Here is a 19031-nt window from a genome sequence, read left to right as displayed (position 1 = left end):
TTGCTGTATGATGTACAAAATTGACGCCCCTGTCCTCTCCCCTCTCTTCCCAGAATCCTCGCTGGCAGTGCCGGTGTCGTGCGCGGCGCTGTTTCCCATGGACCTGCGGGTGGGAGAGCGGGGGATGCGTCCCGGCTCGGACACGGCGCTCCTCACCCCGCTGCACCCGCCGCTGCTCCTCACCCCGTTCTCCCCTCAGCCCTGCACCTCCTTCTCCCAACACCAACTCCAGCAGCACATCCGGGTACGAGGGGGAACTGATCAATTTCTGATCGATTTGTTTCATTACTTTTTGATGATGGAATCTTCTATATTTTGAGTGAATTTCAAGTAGCTTGTTTTCTTCTATAATAAATAGATAGATAATAGATAGTAGATATAAAAGATAGATAATAGATAGTAGATAGTAATTGTAGGCCATGGTTCAGTTTGCATGTTGGTCACCCATTTAATGTGTGTGTGTTGTCATTTGCATGTGTGTGTCCAGTTTAATATGGAGCAGAGGAGGCGAGAGCAGGAGCAGCAAGAGAAGCAGCAGGAGCTGCAGCAGCTAAAACACAAGGACAAGAGTCAACAGAGTGAGTCACACACACACACACACACACACACACACACACACACACACGCACATTTACACACACACACTTTAAACACTTTAAACTTCAAAGTCAACTGTTACTACAAGTTTCAGTTTACCGCTGGAGTTTCCACATGTTGAAAAAACAATCACTGCCACAGAGGAAATTCCCCGTAAAAGATGCGACTCATCATATTTATCATATCGTATCATATTTATTGAGCGGTATTCCTCCACTTCCAAAGCTGTTTAATGTATGCTGTGAGCTGGGAGGCAGTGGAGCTGTAACAGTGCAGTTAAACAGCCTGGCTCTGCACACATGGAGCCACTGGGTCAATATTGACCCTATCAATCCTGACACCTCCTGTCACCTCTGCATACACACACACACTTAGACAGGCAGCTGCAAACACACAGACTGCAAACACACACACACACACACACACCGATGCATGTATGCACTCGACCATGAATATACACACATATTGCCAAGCACATTCATACACAGATACAACACAGAGTACATCACATAACGGACACATTTGGATATTTGCCGAAGCTCCCCTCAGCATTGTTTCTGTCGTACTTTAGCCTTTTTAATATTTAGCAGTTGCTGAACTCGTTTTTGATTGGTTGTCTCTGGGATTGATTGACAGGCGCGGTGGCCAGTTCCCTGGTGAAACAGAAACTCCAGGAAGTGATTCTGAAGAAGCAGAAACAGGCGGCGCTGGAGAGAACCAACTCCAACCCCCTGACCGCAGCGCCTGTAGCATACAGGTAACACAGCACGCACGCACACACACACACACACACACACACACACACACACACTCACAGTTCAGAAACACATTGTAACATTGTAACACAAATGTAACATTGACTCATCAGCTCATACTGGTATCAGACAGAGGTTACATCCAAAAATATTAAATATGGGCAGCAGTTTGTAATTGAGCATGAATATATACAGTATATATACAGTATCTATATCTAAATCTATACTGATAAATCTATAACAGCATTATATGCCATTGGGTTTGCTGTCAGCTCTAGTCTAGTCTTATTTATTGTGTGATTGCTGACTCAGCAATCACAGGTATAATATTCCCACTATTTATTTTTATTATTCCGTACGTTTTTTGGCACTTAACTACTTCTGCATACTTTCACTTAGAGACTCCGTTCAAACTTTAAAATGTTCAGCTTCATTGGGAATCGATTGCGTTTACTTTTCTAAGCTATTTGACTTTTATTTTTTAAGATATTCTACTTTTTTCTACTTTTTTTTATAATGGGAGTCTATGGGCGGAATGTTCAAACCATGCCCTCTTTGAACTCTAACTACTCTTTCATACTTTAAGCTAGAAACTTTAAACGGGTCACCACTTTTAGTACTTTATCACTTTAATTCAGCTTTTTGACAACTTTTGTACTTTTTGAGTAATCGCAGTTTACGTTTTATACTTTTTTTAACCTTTATAATGGCAGCCTATGGAGCTACGCTAGAGTGCGTGATGTCACAATTCACTCTAGCAGACTTTACAGGCCGTACTTTTTACTAAATTCACACATTTTAAAACTGTGACAGTTCACACAACTTTAATACTACATACACATATTATACATCAAACCCTTCAGCTACTTCTGCTTTCACGCACAATGTCAATATATAAGCAATGCGATGTATAGTTTTTGAGATATTAACTTTTGTTTGACACTAGTGTTCCACTCTTTTTCACAGTAGTTTCTGCTGCTCTGCTTCTCTCTTACACATGCAGCTCTTCTGCTTATTTCACTCTTCTCCATTTCAACATGTCTTTTACATATTTTCATACCTTTTTTACTTCTTAGTATTATTACGTTTTAGTACATTTCTAACATTATTACTTGTCACTTTCGTATTTTCTGTTTTTTCTACTGAATATATACCTACTCTTCATACTATTCATACTTCTTGTACCTTTCAGCTTTTATATATAAGCCTTCCTACTCTTCCTACCAACTGCACATTTTTATACCTTTTTTACTTATTAGTATTATTACATTTTAGTACATTTCTAACATTATTACTTGTCACTGCCTTCTTACTCTTCATACTACTAGTACCTTCCAGCTTTTCACATAAGCCTTCCTACTCTTCCTACCAACTGCATATTTTTATACCTTTTTACTTCTTAGTATTGTTACATTTTAGTATATTTTAGTACATTTCCACTCGATTTCACAATAGTTTCTGCTGCACTGCTGCTCTCTTACACATGCAGCTCTTGTGCTTATTTCACTCTTCTTCATTTCAACTTGTCTTTTACATATTTGCTTACCCTTTTCTTCTCACTATTGTTACATTTTAGTACATTTCTAACATCATTACTTATCACTTGGACACTCATTACAGCTCCTTCAAAGAAGTGTTTTAAACTGCCACATTTACCACAGTTTTAACATTACATATACATATTATACTTTGGTTCAGCCGTTTCAGGTTGAACAGACGATCCACAGTCATGTTCAAAAACACGCACGCACACACACACATACACACACACACAGCTGCTGGTACGTACACATCCACCCGCACGCGCACAGACACACACACACGCACACACACACACACAGACAGAAATATGTGACATAGATACAGCCATAGGATAAGAAAGAGGGAAAGAGGAGAGTGATAGACCAGTCACAGACAGCCAACAGAAAGGGTGAGCTGTACCCACACTAAACTGCACCAGTGCCACAGTTTGCACGCTCAGCAATCACACGCATTTTCTCCAGAAAATGCACCTTTCTAGTTTATATAGGCCTTTATCACAGTCAAGTCTCAAAGGGCTTTACATAGCATCATATGCATGTCATATACCATACTACATCATACATATCCATACTACATATATATACACATCATATACATCCTATACTAGGTCATATGCATACTTCATATACATCGTTTTACTACATCATATGCTAGATCAGCTCTAAACTCTGAAGGTATAAGTTTCTACTGTTTGTGGTTTGATTATTTAACTGATTGGTTGTGTGTGTGTGTGTGTGTGTGTGTTGGGTTCGTCCAGAGAGCTGGCTCCAGACCCCGGTGTCTCCTCCCAGCCTCTGGTCTCCTCTCCCACGCACCCTCCCTCTGAGGGTTCAGACGAGACGCCGCTACGCAGAGCAGGTAACACAGAGCCATGTTTCATCATTTACTATCACTGTCTATAATTCGTCATTTATTATTCAAACTACAAAATTCCCATTTTCCCCCCCACAATGAAATCAGGGAGTGTGGATCGGTCTTCATCTGTTTGTTCGATTGTTTGTTCGTCCATCCTTCCGTCACACACAATATCTCAGACAACACTGATCGGATTTTGACAAAACTCAGGCGAATGATGCATCTCACCACTGTGTTCCAGCATTTCCATAATGACACTGGCCTAACGGGGGCGCTTCAATTACAGGTCAAAACAAGGTGACATAGTTGTTTCTGATTGGTCCAGAGGGACGGCATCATTCATCAGGGATGACACGTTTACTGTTGTCTGGTTTCGTTTTAAGGCGAGCAGCCTCTAGCCCCAAAGGATGGATGTTACAGAACTTCACTGATGAATTTAGAGGTGATGAAAATGAATGAAAGACAGTTTGATTAAACTGCTGATGAATGCAGATTTTCCTTTCATCATCATCATCACCTCCCAGTCCCAGTACTTTAATGCTTCAAAAAACTGTTTTATACTGTTTAGGTTTCCCATGCATTTCAGTAGGAAGCTACAGTATGCTCCACATGACTCTGGATAATGATATGCTTCATTCATACAACACTGCTATTTTGCTGTGGATGGAAATAGCACAACAGCAAAATATGTACGGGTAAACACCATGTAACTTGAGCTCTGCGCTTCAAAAGTAGACCTGCTATTAATTTTATAGCGGGTGGAAAAATTCCAAATAAAGATTACAACTATAATTATGGTATTTTAATTTTTATTATTTTAAGAATTGTTTAATTTTATTATTCAATTAATTTTTTGATTAATTTGTGCCAAAGACACAAATTTGGCATTGTGACACAATAGCAAACAAACAAAAAAATACATAATGCACACACACACACACACACACACACATGCACGCATATACACACACACGCACTCACTAAAAACACACACGCTAAAAACGCAGAGGATTTTTCCCAGGAAAAAGCGATCAAATACCGGGTGTTTAGATAAAAAATATTTGATAAATATTCGATAAAAACTTTCATGAACTGGATATTGGTTGAATCACTATTGTGTTAGATGGAGAGTAGCAAAACATTTATATGTATATGAAAATGTTGCAGATTATCATTTTAAGTAACATTTTCCCACGGTGCCTTTAGCGTCAGAGCCCAACCTGAAGGTGAAGCACAAGCTGAAGAAACACCTGAACACCCGCAAGAGCCCGCTCACCCGCAAGGAGAGCGCCCCGCCCACCATCAAACACAGAGTACCTGACACACTGGGTAACTAGACACACACACACACACACACACACACACACACACCAAAATACCATGGAATCAAACACTGAGCACGCAACAAAATACACTCATTCAAATGATTATTATTATTATTTTTTTCACCTTTATTTATTCAGGGGAGTTTCACTGAGAGCAATGCTCTCTTTTTCAGGAACGCCCTGACCACATTCACACACATTCACACCTGGAAGCTGATCAGTACAACCACAGTCTGATCTGCTGCCACTGAGCAGCTCCACTGGAGCAGTTGGGGTTAAGGGCCTTGCTCAAGGGCACCTCAGTGGTGGTAATGAGGGAGGGGCAAGCGCTGTTTTTCACTTTCCCCACCCAGATTTATCCTGCCGGTCCGGGGGATTGAACCGACGACCTTCCGGTCACAAGCTCGCTTCTCTAACCTTTAGGCCACCACTGCATCTAAAGTGATCTAACAATATAATAAAATGGAACATAATTAACTTATAAGACCATACAATGAAAATTATCTTATCCAAAACTCATCCACCCTCCACCTCCCTCCCTCTCTCTCCAGACTCGTCCCCTAGCAGCAGTAGCACTCCGGTCTCCGGCTGCAGTTCCCCTAATGACAGTCTGCCCAATGAGAACGGGCTGCTGCCATCTGCAGGAGGCCTCTCGCATGAGGTAAGCATACACACACACACACACACACACAGGATAAAACTCCTAGCTCACTTCTATGGTCAAATTGTTCCTCTCGTCCAATCAAATCGGCACCTTTTTTCTTTGAGCCGGAAAAAAAACGGGAGCATTTGAAATTAGTGAGCACATGTTTGGGTAAGGAGAGTCGTTTCATGCGCATGAGCTGTGGCGAGATGCTGAGTAATGAGATGTTTAAAACAATGACACAGGAGCATGGGAACATTGGGTGTTTGTCAGCTGTCATTTAATCACAGACAGTCAGCCAGGACAGAGCAGCCTCCATCACACCTGCTGCACTGACGAGCTGACGAGCTGATGGTACCTCGGTGTTGTAAACCGTTCAGGACAAACACCAGGGACAGGTCTAGATTAAACTAGATTAGATTATATTATATTAGATTAGGCTAGAGTAGACTAGACTAGACTAGACTAGACTAGACTAGATTAGACTAGACTAGACTAGACTATATTAGACTAGATTAGACTAGACAAGACTATACTAGACTAGACTTGATTTGGTTCAACGGAATTTGATTTGATAAAATTTGATTTGATAAAATTAGATTAGATTAGATTTGATTAGATTAGATTCAAGTCAATTAGATACAATTAGATTAGGTTAGGTTAGATTCGATTCGATTAGATGAAAGTTTCAGGTCATTGATGCTGCAAATAGTAAAGGGACACAGTGAATAAAAGAATCAGAATATTGCAAGCAGAATGTCGTCTAGAAGTAGAAATCAAGGTGGGGTCAAGTAGAATATAATTTAGGAGCAGAAATCAAGGAAGGATGAAGCATGGAAGAGTAGAATTATGGGATACATAACCATAAACAGCAGCTCGTTTCATGGCCTTCCCTTGGTCATGGTTTGCTTAATAAACATGATTACGGTACTGGTCTTAAATACTGAAGGGGGTTTCTTCTAAACTATGGGTGTCTATCCAGAATAGGTAGTGATCCAATTTCTGTTGCGTCCCTACAGCTGTTTTTAATGAGTCTAAGCCCCAGAAGGCAATAGATTTGTCAGAAAAGTTATTTTTTTACCATCAAAATTCAATTCAGATTTAAATTAGATCGAGTAAAATATTTCTGAAAGATCATCATGTTTTGCCTGTCCAGGCCCAGAGGCTGCTGCTGCAGGACGGCTCTCTAGCTAACTTCACCATCCAGAGTGCCTCCGCTCTGCCCACCATCACACTGGGACTGCCAGCCAACACCAGGGTAATCACACAAATACACAAGTACAACACAAAGTTAACTTCATCATCTGCATTTTGGGTATATTCACAAAAAGTTCTTGAGGAGTTGTAGATGGAAAGTAAGTATTACTGAGTGTAAACACAGAGCACATGAGGAAGCTACAGGACAAGCCTGTCAGTGACTGCTACTGTACTGACTGCTGGATAATCTAATAATTGTTCAAAATATCCCTTTTGATGGGTTGACCATTTATTACCCATTCAGAGGGACGTTTTATTACATTTTCACAAATAATTACATTATGTTCAGTTGGTTTTGCAGCAAGTATTATAAACAACACTAAACATAAGATTGACAGGTACAACAAACAGCAGTCAATCACCAAGGCAAGATGTTGATGCAGAGACTCAGGCAAGCAGCATAACACAAATTATCAAAAAATAGCTAAATTCAAGACCTCAAAATGTCATACAGTTAGTTTTTTCACTATGCAATGACAGTTTCTTTGTACTACATGTCCACTTGTAGATGAATACAGAATGGGGTTAGTCGTACAAATTTCTTTTCATCATATCTGCACTGATAAACACAACTGTGACTTCATTACCAACAACAATCAATAAATCAACAATTAATCTCCTGTTGTCCTTTTTTAAAAGCCAAAGCTCTCAGCAACTGGAGAAGCAATCGTTCAGTCATTGGTGTTGATCATTGGTCATTTTGTGCTACGAAAAATCTTCCTTTAAATGTATCTCTCTGAAACCTGCAGGTGGCTGACTTGTCTGTTGAACTGTGTGTGTGTGTGTGTGTGTGTGTGTGTGTGTGTGTGTGTGCAGGTGGACGGGGGGCTGTCCTCTCTGAAGGTGGGCCGGGTGCCGGTGGTCACAGCCGGCGGCTCGCCGGTCTTCCTTCCCCTGGGCAGGGAGGAGCAGGCCGGGCAGCTGAACCCTCACCTCCAGCCGGTCATCATCCTGGAGCCCTCCGGACTGGTACACACTCCACTACTCGCTGGTGAGACACACGCACACACACACACACACACACGCACACACGCACACACACACACACACACACACACATATTTACATAATCATATTTGTGCTATGACCCTTCACAGGCATCCAGACTCTATTCTGAAAGTCATTTATACACAATCATCCGTGGTTTTGTTGTTCTCTCTCTCCCTGGTCACTTTACAGTTTTAAATGTTAGAGCACCACCTAGTGGTTACATTAAACATGTGCTGTTTTCCCATGGAGTCATGGAATTACTGTAACAGATACTATTTTGGAAAGAGATGGATTGGATGTAAACTACAACGGCTTGGTCACAAGGATTCAGAATCCTTCAGTGCACAGTTTACTGTAAATTCTGAAAAAGTGTGAAATGAAATAAATATGAAAGTTTTTGTCTCCCTCTGTGTCTCTCAATTCACCTCAATGACTTTATTGCCATGACTGTGTATTAGAACCTATATTGCCAAAGCAGCATATAAAATATACAATTTCAAAAAACAACAAACAACAGTTTATACATTCAAACCATACTGAGATGATGAATCATTTGGTTTGAAAACATGTGCTATATAATAGTCCAAAATTGAGAACATGTTATTCAAAGCATTCAAAAGCCACTAGCTTCAGGACATTGTAGTAACTGTGTGTGTGTGTTCCTGCTCACAAAAACCTACTGAATGTCTTAATACCTTCCTCTCTCCACCAGTTCCAGGCCTAGGCCCGCTGCAGTTTGCCCCCCAGTTAGACCGCCTGGCCCCAGGGGGCGCTCAGTCCCACAAGCCCCTGAGCAGGACGCGCTCGGAGCCCCTCCCCCAGAGCCAACGGCCCCTACACACACACCTCCTGCAACAGCAACACAACACGCAACTACTGGAGAGGCTCAAACAGCAGACTCACCTGGGCAAGGTAAGGAGAAGCGGAGATAGACACTCTGGCCTTTTATTCATATAACTCAACGTTAGCAATAATTTGAACTTATTCAATATTTTACTGCTGCCGTATGCTGCGTTCATGTCATATCAGATTTATCGTAAATACGAGCTGCCGACTGCGAAAAAACATTCACATCAGCCTCCTAGTGGTGAAAACAAGTAGGACAAGTGTGAAAGTTTTGCAGGATCCAAAATCTCCTACTCGGTGTCTCAAACCTTTCCGAAGAACATAATAATAAACCTTGATCATGAAATCCCTCATGATACCAAGACTTTCTACTTACTTCTTCTGACAAGTTACTTCAAAATCAACCGTAAACAAACTGCAGCAGATATTGCTCACTATTCGTTGGTAAAGTTGATTGTATTACTGTGAATAGAACTGATGATTTCGATTTTTATTATCTTGGAATAGTCGAAATTGGTGGATTCACTGTGTGAGATAGTGGGAGATATCGGAGCCTACAAAAAATCACACGTCTGGCTTGTAATTACTAGGAGGCTGACATAAACGTTTTTTCCCAGTCAGCAGCTTGTATTTACGGTAAATCCGATATGACTTGAACGCAGCATGAGTGGTGAGTCCAGGTGAAAGCTATAGCTTCTTATTGATTTCACCAATTAAACCCACTTCAATCATTAAAGGCAGCAGACAGGCTGAAGGAGGTTTAAGTCTTAAGTCAACTTAAGTCATGGGAAAGTGTTAATACTTTGTACACTCAGTTAGTTTCTACGCTCCAGTGTGTGCATGCAAGCTTACATGCGTGTGTCTGCACATGCACTCTTGTACGAATATGAGTTTGTATGTGCGAGCGAGCATGCATGCATATATGTTTGTCTGCGCATTCTGAAATGATGTGTTCTGTGTCTTCTTCTGTGTGTGTCCAGCTGATGTCCAAGTCCAGCGAGAAGCCTAGACTGCGTCAGATCCCCTCTGAGGAGATGGACTCCGAGGACGGGGGCGGGACGTCACCTGCGGAACCGGCCTATCCGAGCAGAGGGAGGGCGGAGTCACTGAGGGAGGCGGAACCGACAGCGGCCGACAACCAGGGAGAGCAGATCAACCTGCAACACGCACTCATACTCAACCAGGTTGGAACACACACACGCACGCAAGCACACACACAGTCCCACTGTAGAAATTGAATGTCCTTCATCCAACAGTCCTGTAGGTGGCAGCCTAACATTCTCCTCACATGATCCCAGCTGCCAGTGCAGACAGTTGTGGTTTGGCTGGCTGTTCATTACAAGCTGAATGGAAGTGGTTGTTTCAGCATGTTGATATGATGACGTGGTGCATGTAAGCTAAGCTATTATTCTTTATATAGAATTTGTCAATCACTGATCAACCAAACCACAAAGTTTGGTTTCTCTCTCTGCCTCTCTCTTCCTTTACTTGCTCTGTATTTCTGAGCTGATATTTAAGAAGGGAAAGGGACAAAATAATGGAGATTCAAAACTTTGAAACCTGTTATTTTCTCTCTAGGAATATTCTTGTTCTTTCCCTTTAAATCCTCTTATATTTAGGGTTTGACCAATGAAAGTAAAAAGTGTTTCCCCTTGAATTTTTTTGGCATCATTTCAGTTTAAGGGCTTCCCATAGACGTAGTGTATGATCACTAGTATTGATCACTTCTACAATAAATATATAATCAAACAAACTGTATCATATCCATCATATCAGAGGTGATTTTTAATAAAAGGACAATATCTACCTCTATCTAAACCAATACATCAGTCTAATCAACTAATATTTAACTAATATTTTATCATCATCCTCCTTTTTCTCTCTCCCACCCGCCCACCGTGCAGTCGTTGCTATGGGAACAGCAGAAGCAGCTGCAGCAGCTGCGTCGTCAGACCGCCCAGATGGAGACGCTGGCGGTACCCATGATGCTCAGCGGCGGCGGCGGGGTTGGCGGCGTCCACCGCCCGCTGTCTCGCACCCAGTCGTCCCCGGCCTCCACCTCGCTCAGCCTGCCTGAGAAAACCCTGAGCCTGGCCGCACCGGACACCACCAGCAAGCCCCGCTTCACCACTGGTGAGTCATGCACAGGCAGCATAAGAAGAAGAAGGAGGAGGAGGAGAAGGAGAAGAAGAAGCGAAAACTAGCTTAGTGCTAGTTTCAAGATCACCACCTGTTTTGTCAGTGAAGTTGACTGACCCAAACCCAAGTATATCAACTGTACATTCACAGTTTCCAATAATTCCCAGCATCTAGCGCCATCTAATGCTAAGTAGAGGTAACTAAGTGAAAGAAACTGAATGAGCATCCAAAATGAATGGAAGTCTATTAACATTTGTCCCCCAAAGCTCCTCCTTACAGACAGACCAACACATAGAAGCTCGTCACCTAGAGGCGAGCTTAAAAATGTGAACAATAAATAGCCTAAAGAAGAAACAAAGGAGTACTATACAAAAGGGCAAATGCACATAATAGCTAAAACAACAATAAAAACTAAATAATAATAATAATTTTAATATTAATAACTTTATTTATATAGCACCTTTAAAAACAGAGTTTACAAAGTGCTTTGACAGACAAAATAAAAGCAGAATAATCAAACAATAATAAACAGGGATTAAATTCAGATAGGAGGACAGAGGTGGAAAAGAGCAACATTCAAGTAAATAGTGGGATAATCACAAAATGAAAACCAAAATAAACACTATGGTTAAAATAAAATTAAGATAAAATTAAGATAAAAAGATAAAAGACGATAAAAAGACAATAGAAAGATGATAAAAAGACAATAAAGAGACGAAAAAAGACAATAAAAAGATAATACAAAGATGATAAAAAGATGATAAAAGATAAAAAGATAAAAAGACGATCACATAAAAGCAAGTCTATAAAAATGGGTTTTAAGAAGTGATTTAAAAGAAGTTGCAAAGCAGTCTTCAGCCTGGACTGTCAATGGACCAACAGAGCGCTGAACTCGGGTTCATAAGGAGTTAAAAGCTCAGCGAACTAGCTAAGGTGCTAGTCCAAACCGTGCCTTAGCTAGCTATATCTCTGAGCTGTTAAACCCATATGAGCCCTAGCACAGTCTGGCTTAAAACTCTTCATCTGGGAAAGTTTAAGAAGCATAGGCACGGTTCCATGTCCGTGTCTTCCTGAGGAATCAGATTTTTAAAAGTCACTCTGACCACCATTCGACCACCGTACATTTCTTCTGTTGTTGAAAGAGAGAAAACAAGTGAAAACTAGCTTAGCGTGGATGAATGGCACGACAGGAAACCCGGGAGCCTGAAGTGAATCTTTTACTGGCAATAGAATTGTAGAGAGACGAGAAATGGAAAAATCAATCTTCCAATGTAACTGTAGTGAAAGCTATTGTCAGCAGGAGCATCAGCTGGTCTATAAAGGTTCCTACCAGAGGCATTTAGACAGCAAGGACCTAATGAAAATGCTACACACATAAGCACATGGAGATTCCTGCCCTTCTTTCAAGCAAAAAAAGCAATTCTTAAACTGTCCACATTAGATATTTTACTGTCCACTGATCTAGTGTCTATCAATGAGAGTATAATGTATGTGTGTGTGTGTGTGTGTGTGTGTGTGTGTGTGTGCGCGCAGGCCTGGTGTACGACTCTCAGATGCTGAAGCACCAGTGTACCTGCGGAGACAACAGCAGTCACCCAGAGCATGCTGGGAGGATACAGAGCATCTGGTCGCGGCTACAGGAGAGAGGCCTGAGGGGACAGTGTGAGGTAGGACACGCTCACACGCACGCACGCACGCACGCACGCACGCACGCACGCACGCACGCACGCACGCACGCACGCACGCACGCACGCACACACACACACACACACACTCACACTCTCACACTCCTCCAGTTCAACAAAATGTAATACTTATAAAGAGTAAATAACTTCACACCATCAGTCATGTGATCTTAACAGTTCTAAGTTCCAGTCCAGAGTATCTGGTAGGTAGGAAGGCTAGTAAGAGCTTCTGTCTGTCTTGCTCTCTATCTACCTGTCTCTCTATTTATCTCTTACACCATGTTCAGACAGCAGGTAAATCCGCTTTGATTTTCAGTCTGCTATCTGCCGTGTTGTTGAGGAGGCAGGAAAAACCTCTTCATCTGTTCAGGCCCTGCTATTCTCTTTCTGGCTCTCCTCCATGTTTGTTGTTCTCTGTTCTTCTTGACAAAACATGTGACATGTCGCGTGGGGAAAAAAACACCTGAAATCCAATCCGAGTGGTCAGACTGAGTTGCATTTTCAGAAATGGGTTTTGAGTCGCGTTTCAAACCACCTACGAATTTGGTTTACATCTGTTATGAAAAGATGTGTGGTTTTTGCTGTTCAGACTTTAGACAAAATATCTGACTCGAAATTTTTTGGTCTGAAAATAGCATGATTGAGATTATATGAAGTTCTGTTGTTTCTCTCCACTCAGAGTATCTAGCACCTGGCTTTCTGTCTGTATCTCTGTTTATCTATCACTGTGATTATAGATTTGTTTTATCTCCCCATTGAGAGAATTTGTAGTAGGAAATCTACTCCAGTACCAGACTCTCTTACTCTCTATAAATCCATGTGATTCCATGTTTGGGTTACATGTGTCATTTTGTGGAGGCTTTTAGCCAAAGCACCTTACAGTACTGTGAGTGGACACAGTGGGAATCAAACCTTTAACCCTGACACTGTTAGTGCCATCCTCAACCCATTGAGATTTGTATTGTCTCTTCATATAGAATCAGAGTATTTGAGGCAGGAAAGCCACTCTGGAGGAACACCAGTCTGTCAGCCTGTATCTCTGTCTGTTCATCTATCGCCGTGATTCCATATAGATTTGTGTTTTCTCTCCATACAGAGTATCCGAGGTCGGAAAGCCACTTTGGAGGAGCTGCAGTCGGTCCACACAGAGCGCCACGTCCTGCTGTACGGCACCAACCCACTCAACAGACTCAAACTGGACAACCGCAAACTGGCCGGTAGTGTCACACACATCCTTATAGGCTGAGAAATGATTGAAACTGCACTGTCTACTGTAGTTTTGACAAGGAAAACACTCATTTATAAATGTTTAAAACCTACTCCAAATTTCATCACATATCCAGAAAATAACCATTTGAAACAAAGTGAAATAAGGTAGGAGCTCATTTTATTCAGCAGTAAAGCTTAATCATAAACGTTTTTTTCGACATCTCTAAGATTCATATTTCTGACCTAAAAATTCATAGAGCAGTTTTAAAATCCACACAGAGGCAATTTGTCTTGTGGTGCAACTTAAAAACACATTAAAAACAGCTGATGGTATTATGAACTACATGCTGTACTCATATATATATCATCCCAAATTGTTTTCTCATGCCACGAATAATCTGCTGTAATTTAGGGGATTGTGCAAGGTCAGCCATCGGCTATAATGAGTGCTAAAACATGTATTGAAAAAAAAATAGAAATACATTTGAATAAATTAGTAAATATACAATAATTTTCGTGTTTTTGTTCCCGCAGGAATCCTCTCTCAAAGGATGTTTGTGATGTTGCCGTGCGGCGGTGTAGGGGTAAGAGAAAGGGCACACACACACACACACACACACATGCACACACAAAACCCTTGAAATAATTCAATTTCTGATCACCATTCTTCAAAGCTCTTAATGAAAGCTATATGATACAACATAATCATCGGGCCGATGACAGATGATATTGTTTCAAAGAAAAGCGAGAAAGACGAGCGAGAGAAAAAAACCCCAAGAAAGACAGAAAGAAAGACGGGATATTAAAGAGGAAAAGAGAGTCGGCTTGGCCCCGGTCTAAAGTCAGCCTGACAGTCTGTGTCGGACCATGACAAGTCAGACTAATGAGAACAGCATGTCCGTGACCAGGGATAAAAGAAATGCCTCAGATTTCATTGTCCGAGCCAGACGGCCAGCAATGCCAGTTTGTGAACAAACAGAAGAGAGGAAAAGAACGCAAGAGGATGGAAAGGAAAATTACCAGCAAACATCTCCTCGAGCATCCATCCTCGAGAGTAAAACTTTTTTTTAAAGAGAGTTTTACTCTCATAGTCATAACTACGCTGTCATCCTTTCCTCAGAGAAGTTTCTTCAATTTTAACTTTATTGTCCCAAGGGAAGTTTGGATACGATCGTGCTCCATAAAACAGCACAACACACAACACAACACAAGTCCAAACAACACATGAAACAAAACGGGATGCTATGCAATGCAAGGAAACGCAACACAAGGAACGAAATGCAATGCAACGAAACACAATGCAGTAAAATGCAATGAAACGCAACAAAATCCATTGCATTGAAACACAATGCAACAAAGCGCATCAAGCAAAATGCAATGCAACAAAACACAAAGAAACAACGCGATGAAACGCAACAAAACAAAATGCAACACAACACAATTCAATACATAACATTACCAATAAATGACAGTAAAATATAATGAGATCTGTGACAGTAACATAAATAACAAAAGGCACAAACATTAAAAAACTTTTTACCTGAGACGTCTTACTGTCACCATTGGATTAGATAGATCTTCATTGTCCTTGAAGAGGGAAAATGCTGCTCTGTGCTGTGATATTATGAATAGTCCCACACTCATGGATAGTGGATAGTCTTTTCTGTTCTGTCAGTGGCCTCCATCTTGTCGTTTGTCTTGATAGCTGTTTTCTGATTGGCAGGTTGACAACGACACCATCTGGAATGAGTCCCACACCTCCACGGCGTCCCGCATGGCGGCGGGCAGCGTCACCGAGCTGGCCTTCAGAGTGGCCAAAGGAGAACTGAAGGTGAGGACATAGATATGAAACCCTACAGTGGGTCTACACCCTGCTGCAGGCTTCATGCTATACCCATACACCCAGAGTCACTGTTGTTCAAGCAATGGGCCTTGGGAACACAAAAATGATTCTGGAGTAATTCTGGTAGTGTTTTGTCCCTATATGTAAATGTAAATATTGGCATGCTGATATATCCTGCAATGAAAAATGCCTTGCCCTGCCTTGAGGAGCTGCTAATCCACCTGAAAGAATATGAACGGGTTTCAATGGAGACTTGATGACCCACATCATTGTCTAAATGCTGTTTCAGAGGCTTTTTCACCCTACTAAAATTAAAAGTCTTGGAGGAAACACAGAATTTTTATAATTTTGTTAGCATGAAAATGTAACCATACTTTATATCGGCACAAAATATTAGTTATCAGTTGGTATTGCCCTTCAAAAATCCATATCGGTCAAACCCTAGTATATAAAACAAGGCAGGCTCTCAGGTTAGTAGCCTAATCTCAAAATATGGTGAATTTTTCTTACATCAGCTGAAAAACTAACCTGCAAATCAGTATTAGGTCATAAGATAAAAGTGATTTGGAGAACAGGTTTGAAGAACACAACCCTGAGGCTTAGTGTAGACAGAGTAGTGTTATCCTCTGTAAGGCTGTGTTTCTATGGAGGGAGCAGACACCTACAACATAATAAGATACTATATAGACTAATGGACAAGACTACATAATAAGCACCTCAAGTAACCCCCATTAACAACTTCTGCATTCAATAGTGTTTTCAAGAACTGTTTTACTGCATGCTTTGTCATTTTGTCTCCATGTTCCACGATTTGAACTTTTCTCTCCATGTGGATGCTGCTTTAACAGAGTTGCTCAGCTGGCCTCCAAAATGACTAAGGGAAATCCAAATTCAGAGTTTATAGGATTGTGATTGTTTTGGCACGTGTGTGAAGGCCTCAGAACATGTTTTATGAAGCTAGAAAACTCACATTTATGGAAATAGTTTCTTCATCTAATGCCTTCCCATGTGTGCCAAAACAATTCGTTTCGTCTTTAATATAAAATCCTATGAATAAAAAATGGAGAACACTAATTTCTTTCTTTGTGTGCGGGGATCATATAACGATAGTTTATATCCACAGATTAATAACATGTCGGTGCCTTTCTCCTTCTTCTGCACAGAATGGCTTTGCTGTGGTCAGACCGCCAGGGCACCATGCAGACCCCTCCAACCCAATGTAAGTGTGTGTGCGTGTGTGTGTGTGTGTGTGTGTGTGCGTGTGTGTGCATCACATGTTCAGCCTGACCACATTGAGTTTTCCTGTACTTGCTGCAATGTCAGCAGCTTGTCCGGGGAGGATATTTATGAACTGATAAAGCGAAGGGACAAAATAAGGAAGATTAATACTTTTTCTACATGTGTTTCTTTCTTTCGGCTGCTGGAAATACTCTCTCCTTCTCATTTATCCAACGCACAATGCAGCTACAGATTTACTTTTTACATTTTCGGCGTTATGCTGACGCTCTCATCCAACATTACAAGCAACCAAAAATCAGGAGAACAAAGGATTGTGTCCCTTCAAAATAAGAACAGGAACTTGAATTTTTGTCTTTGTTTTCTGTTGAACTGTCTCTAAACTTTATATTCCATCTCCTTTGTCTCCCTATCAGGGGTTTCTGTTATTTCAATTCAGTGGCCATAGCAGCCAAGCAGCTCCAACACAAGCTCAGCGCCAGTAAGATCCTCATCGTTGACTGGGTAAGAGCCTGCTGGGAAGACAGATGTGGTTATAAACCCTGGGCTGATGCTGTTGCTATCACTAATAATGATTACCTAATAAAAACTCACTATAATAATCCAATAATATTCCTTTAGCAATTTACAGTGTGTCTGTGGCACTCAATAATGAGTTTATTGTAAGCTTTATTTCCTGTAGTATCACTGTAATATTCCTATAATACTCTAGACTTGTTTTGCTGTGGTGTTCGTATAGTATCCTCCTTAAAGTTTTAATAGGATTACAATTTTTTCATTAGGTTAAGTTACTGCTACCTATAATAAGATGATAGCTCATACTTTGTTATGTTAACTTTTATGCTGTTTTGTTTTCCCCCTCATCCTGTTGCTAGGACGTTCACCATGGTAACGGCACCCAGGAAGTGTTCTACAGCGACCCCAGTGTTCTCTACATCTCACTCCATCGCTATGACGACGGAAACTTCTTCCCTGGCAGCGGCTCGCCGGCTGAGGTGGGTGACGCCCGTCATCAGGTCATAGGGATCTAGTTTCTCCATGCAGTATCTGACTACAGGGACGGAGTAAATAACTCAACACAAGACATATTTTGTGTTTCAGGTTGGTTCTGGAGCCGGTCAGGGCTTCAATGTGAATGTGGCGTGGACAGGAGGTCTGGACCCACCCATGGGAGACGCTGAGTACCTGGCTGCATTCAGGTAGAGACAACTACCCCTCTGATGTTAAAGTTTATAAGACAAGAGATGTGTTACGGTAATCGGTGTGTGACAGGACAGTGGTATTACTGCAGAAGAGATGGATTGTTTTAGCATGCTTTAAAATGGAGGCCAATGAAGAGGAAAAGCTGTTCTTCTGTCTCTAATTCATCTGTTGGATGTGAAAACCCAATGTAGAAACAGAAACAGAATAAAAGTCTAGTTTTAGTCCACTATCGACTGTATTCCAGCTTTGTTGGATCATCAGGATTTCCAGTGGAGCCGTAATAAGACAATTTCTCTCGTGTCCCTCACACCACAGCAAACACACTCAAGCCCATCAGCGGCTTTGCTTCCTATCGCCTCTGACGTACTTTTTTGCGTAGTTATTAATCCTCCTCATTTGGAGAACATGTGTCTGGCGCTCCCTGCTTCCAATAACTTCTGTTACTTTACAGTAAATGATCTCCAGGTTTTGTGTTTGACAGACTGTGGACCGTTACTTCCTGCTCGCGGGTCGGTTAATTGTCGTCGGTGGGTGGTTGGCACCAATAAAGTTTCAGCAGTTTGGGTTTTTCGGTTGTCTGGCGCGTCCAAACCCAAGGAAACTGTGGCAACCACATGGTTACTGGAAACGGGGCACAGTGGCATACATACACACAGTGCGATTGGGGACCGCACATAGAAACACACACACATACATGCATTTGTGCACGCGCACACACACACACATATATATACACATGAGGTGGGTGGGCCATAATTCCAAGACAGAGTAATGAAATGAGAATGACAACATAGGCCGCATACTGCAGGCTGGCAGCCGTTCAACACTGATAGGCTTTAGTGCAGTTAGTTCCTGTCTTGCACCTCCCAAGACACAAGAGCCCTGCAATCAATGTGAGTTTTATTC

At 41.5% G+C, this 19031-nt stretch overlaps 1 protein-coding gene across 1 annotated transcript in view; it reads left to right on the top strand.

The window, feature by feature from the left end:
* The window catches only part of hdac7a (histone deacetylase 7a), a 52882-nt gene that overhangs the window by 22713 nt on the left and 11138 nt on the right, over positions 1–19031 (top strand). The window contains exons 3-21 of the mRNA XM_071913880.2: positions 54–244; positions 488–578; positions 1234–1354; positions 3652–3752; positions 4956–5078; positions 5626–5735; positions 6874–6975; positions 7791–7965; positions 8677–8876; positions 9791–9994; positions 10715–10943; positions 12483–12616; positions 13731–13851; positions 14378–14427; positions 15567–15674; positions 16850–16905; positions 17339–17426; positions 17798–17917; positions 18024–18121. Coding sequence (XP_071769981.2) covers positions 98–244; positions 488–578; positions 1234–1354; positions 3652–3752; positions 4956–5078; positions 5626–5735; positions 6874–6975; positions 7791–7965; positions 8677–8876; positions 9791–9994; positions 10715–10943; positions 12483–12616; positions 13731–13851; positions 14378–14427; positions 15567–15674; positions 16850–16905; positions 17339–17426; positions 17798–17917; positions 18024–18121 — 2378 coding nt within the window. The 5' untranslated portion in view covers positions 54–97. The remainder of the gene's footprint in view (positions 1–53; positions 245–487; positions 579–1233; positions 1355–3651; positions 3753–4955; positions 5079–5625; positions 5736–6873; positions 6976–7790; positions 7966–8676; positions 8877–9790; positions 9995–10714; positions 10944–12482; positions 12617–13730; positions 13852–14377; positions 14428–15566; positions 15675–16849; positions 16906–17338; positions 17427–17797; positions 17918–18023; positions 18122–19031) is intronic.

This window comes from Centroberyx gerrardi, chromosome 14 (assembly GCF_048128805.1).
Source record: "Centroberyx gerrardi isolate f3 chromosome 14, fCenGer3.hap1.cur.20231027, whole genome shotgun sequence".
In the NCBI taxonomy this organism is placed as follows: Eukaryota; Metazoa; Chordata; class Actinopteri; order Beryciformes; family Berycidae; genus Centroberyx; species Centroberyx gerrardi.
The sequence above is the reverse complement of the archived record's forward strand: the minus strand, read 5'-3'. Positions and strand labels throughout refer to the sequence as shown.